The following is a 4,457-nucleotide window of genomic DNA, read 5'->3' on the forward strand; positions in this document are numbered from 1 at the left end:
GAGCCACAGCGCCACTTCCGGCCTTTTCTGTTTATGTGGTGCTGAGGAATCGAACCCAAGGCCTCATGCTTGCAAGGCAAGCACTCTACTGCTGAGCTACCTTCCCAGCCCCATTCAGAGTTTTTTTGAATGAAGTAAAAATCATCAGGCTGTTGTTGGAAGAAAAGAAAACATTTTAATTTTTTCTAAGGGATAAGTACAATAATTCCTAGCCAGTGATGTAGGTTAATGAGAAGCAAATCTTAAAGCATATTGAAATACCACTGTTGAAAAGCATTCACCATAGTCAGGAAAGTGGTTGTGGGAAATTCTTTTGGGAGGGTAGATGGTACAGCTTCACACTCAAAACTTTTTTTTTTTTTTTTGCCAGTCCTGGGGCTTGAACCCAGAGCCTGGGCACTGTCCCTGAGCTTCTACCCTTGAGCCACAGTACCACTTCCAGATTTTTCTGTTTATGTGGTAGTGAAGAATTGAATCCAGGGCTTTTGAAAGCATGTTTTATAACTTACAATGTGTTCTTCCAGACAGTTACTGTAATATTCACTTTTGAAAATTTAACTTGATTTTAAGGGCTATACATGGTAGTGTACTTTGTAATCTTAGCCACTTGGGAAGCTGAGGCAGAAGTAATGTGCTATTAGGGTAGCACAGGCAAAGTTAGCATGAGACATTATTTGAAAAACAAACTAAAAGCAAAAGGACTGGGACAAAGCTCAAGTAGTACAGTGCTTGCCCAGAAAGTGGGAGACCCTGAGTTTAATTCTCAGTACTGCAAAAAGCAAAGCAAAACAAAAGAACAAACATGATTTCTGATATCATTTGGATAGATTTTTGACAGCAGATACATAAGTTAAATAGGACAGCCAGATAAATGATACCCTTTCCCCCTCTTAAAACGAAATCTTTAGTTACCAATATATAATGTTTATTTTTTTTCTTAGAAAAGCAGTTGAAGAAGCAAAACACCCTGATTTACAAGGAATAACTATTTATGTTGCACAAGACTGTACAGGTAAAGAATGTATCTAATTCAAATTTTTATCTGTATAATTTATTTTTGATCATACATAATTTTATTATAAATAATTATAAATTATTATAAAGTGAGAGACCATGGAGTATACATTTTGTCAGTCATAGGGCTTGAACTCAGGATCAGGTCAGCTTTTTTGCTCAAGTCTAGTATTTTACCACTTTGAACCACCGTGTCACTTTCAGTTTTATGGTGGTTAATTGGAGATGAGAGTCTCAAGGACTTTCTTACCTAGACTGGCTTTGAATGTGATCTTCAGATCTCAGCCTCCTCAGTAGCTAGAATAGCAGGTGTGAGTCACCAACTTTTTGTTCCTACATAGCATTATTCCTATACATGGTAGGCACTAAATAGGTTTATTTGTTTGTTTAGATAGGATCATGCTGCATAGTCCAGGCTAGCCTCAAATGCTGCACCTTAAGTGGGAGGATTACAGGCATGTGCCACCATGCCTAATTTTTCGAAAAAAAGTTTTAGTTTATTTTTATTAGATAGTTTTACAAAAGGGTTTCAATTCCCGAAGTCAGGCTATGAATATATCTTGATCAATGTCACTCTTTCCATCATTTTCTCCATATTTCCCCATTCCAACCCTACTCTCAAATTATATAGTTCAGTTTTTACATTGTGTGTGTTGAATTAATAACTGCATTTTTTTGTGCTTCCTTCCTCTCATTTGTGTACCTTCTTGTTGCTCTCCCTCTCACCAAAACATGTTTCAGCTTCCTGGTATTCATTTTGTTAAGTGGTATTTGTTAGTTATTCAAAGAATTTACACCTTTGGATTCCTCCCCTCTGTATAATTTTTGTTAATTTGTGTCTGTATGCATATAACCCTATATGTTATTGTTTGTTTGTGTTTTAGATATGAGAGAAATAATGCCAGTTGTCTCTCTGAGCATGACTTATTTCACTTAGAATCATTTTTTCTTGGTCTATCCATTTTTCTGCAAATGACATAATATTTTTCTTTCTAATGGATGAATAAAATTCCATCATATATATATACATCACATTTTCTTGATCACTAATCTGTTGTAGGGCATATAGGTTATTTCCATCTCTTGGCTATCATGAATAGTGCAGCAAGGAATATGGATGTACAAGTGTCTTTACCACATCCTGACCTGTAATGTTCTGAATTACCATGTCCAAGAGTCACCATGTCTTGTTTCAATGTTTTTATTGAATATATCCAATGAATTATTAAATAGAATATTAAAAGTCACTTCTTCAAGGAAATTCCAGCATTTAAAGTCTTTCCCCCACTCCTTTTTTTATCCTCTTCAGACAGGGTCTTAAAAAAAAGTAATAATAATAATAAAAGGAAGGCTGAGTCTCACCGTGTAGACCAAGCTGGCCTAGGATTTGTAATCCTTCTGCTTTAACCTCCCAAGTGCTGGGATTATAGGTGTTAGTGAGCTTTTATCTCTTTTTATCCCTTTTCTCTCTTTTAAAGTAGCTATTTGATACTAAGAATGGTGGTGCATGACTGTAATTTCAACATTCATTTGGCCGAGGCAGGGGGATTGTGAGTTCAAGGCTAGATTGATCTATAAAGGAGGATGGGGTAGATGGAGGGAGGAGGAAGGATGAAGAAGGAAGAAGAAATAGACAGGAAAATGTAGCATGGATGTATTCTTGGACATCATGGGTGTCACTCATGGTGGCATGGTACTATCTCATTGGTAGATGTTGAGTTTTAGAATTGTATATATTTCTCACCAATGCTTCAGCAAACAATTTAATAACCACATACCTTGTCCAGAGTTTTGTGTTATTATTATTTTTGGTAGAAATAGAGAACTTAATTTCCTAAGAAAGCAAAGTAAGTCACCGTATGCTCTTAAGTTTATTTTTTACAGAAAACTTCTTAAGAGGAAAAAGAAATTAATGTTTTGCAAAAGTTCATTGTATTTCAATTACGTTTAATAAGAATGTATCTACCATTGTAACCAACTAGTAGTTGTAGTGTAGAAAGAATGATTATGAAATTCATTTTTGCTTGGTACTTTATTAATTTCCTGTTAAAGAAAGACTGACAATCATAATTATAGCCATATGAAAATTAAAGTTGTAAATTTTCAGATGAATATGTAAGTATGTTTGTTTTTTAGCTAATAGGCCTTACAAATAAAATTTGCTGTGTTAAGACTTTTAATTAAGGCTGTGGATGTGCTGAAATGACTAATTATTAAATTTTTTTTTGTGCTTTATTGATATCAGTCAGTTTTGGTCTTAATTATTACATATAATTGCTTAATTAAACAAGGAGTGCAAAGTGGTTTATTTAATTTGAATTTATTCTTAAAATTGTTAGCATTCATATTTAAGAGTGCTAAGTAGAGAATTTATATTATTGCAGTTTTATTAGACTCTGGGATTTGGAATTACTTGAAGCTAGATTCTATTAGTAATTTATGCCCTCATTAATGTTTTTAAAGGTTTAATTTTCTATGTATTTTTTCTTTCTGTTGTGTAGTCTCTTCTTTTGTAATTACATATGAATTTCATTACTTAACACCATGCACTATACACTAGGACTTGGATTGCATCTTTGATCTTGCTTGCATTGGTATGAGATAACTCATGTTTTTCTGTTACTCTTCACTTAGTTTTACATACAAACCCTTTAAATTCAGTGTGTTTAAAACTAAGTTGTCAACTTCCTCTTACACTAGTCCCTTTAATTTCTGTTTTCTCTTGACTAGTAGTATCATGTCCACATGTATACTCAGGGTAGAACCTATCATTCTTGACTGTTTTTATCATCATCTATGTCTTATCAATTATACTTTTAAAGTGTTTCTGAAGTCTCTTCTCTTTGTTTTCATTAAGTTAGGTCCTGTCTTTTCTGTACTGTAGACCTTAACTTTATTTTCCTGTCTCCCTTTTTGCATCTATCTAATCAAAAGAAAGTAATCATATATGCTAAAAACTTATGATTTTTCTATTAACTTTAAGCCTTTATTATTATTTTGGCATACAAGGTAAAGAAGTCCTGTGCAGTTTGTCCCAAACTACAGTTCTAGCTTCATTCATCTTTTAACACTGTCTTCCATACCCCATGGTCTGAAGTACTATAAATCTTCTTGCTATTTCTTGTGCCTTGTCTTTTTTCCCATATTCCCATTTTTCTCATATTTCCCCATATCTTTTTATATATTGTCTATATTTGGAATACCTCTTATCAGAATGCCTCTTTTAACTCACTTTTTCTTTAAGACCATAGTCAAAAATTATGTCTTTCCCAACTCACATCAGGTAGAATTAGTCTGTTTTTCCCCTCTGCTTTCCATGACGTGTGTGTGTGTGTGTGTGTGTGTGTGTGTGTGTGTGTGTGTGTGCTGGTTTTGGGGTTTGAACTCAGGGCCTAGGTTCTCTCCCTTTTTTTTTTTATTATTTTTTCCGGTTTTAGGGGCCT

The 4,457-nt window shown here is 34.1% G+C and overlaps 1 protein-coding gene across 1 annotated transcript in view; it reads left to right on the forward strand.

Annotated features, from left to right (window-relative positions):
- Atg4c (autophagy related 4C, cysteine peptidase) overlaps positions 1-4,457 on the forward strand; it is a 58,122-nt gene that overhangs the window by 24,201 nt on the left and 29,464 nt on the right. The window contains exon 6 of the mRNA XM_013020641.1: positions 942-1,012. Coding sequence (XP_012876095.1) covers positions 942-1,012 — 71 coding nt within the window. The remainder of the gene's footprint in view (positions 1-941; positions 1,013-4,457) is intronic.

This window comes from Dipodomys ordii, unplaced genomic scaffold (assembly GCF_000151885.1).
Source record: "Dipodomys ordii isolate 6190 unplaced genomic scaffold, Dord_2.0 Scaffold51, whole genome shotgun sequence".
In the NCBI taxonomy this organism is placed as follows: domain Eukaryota; kingdom Metazoa; phylum Chordata; class Mammalia; order Rodentia; family Heteromyidae; genus Dipodomys; species Dipodomys ordii.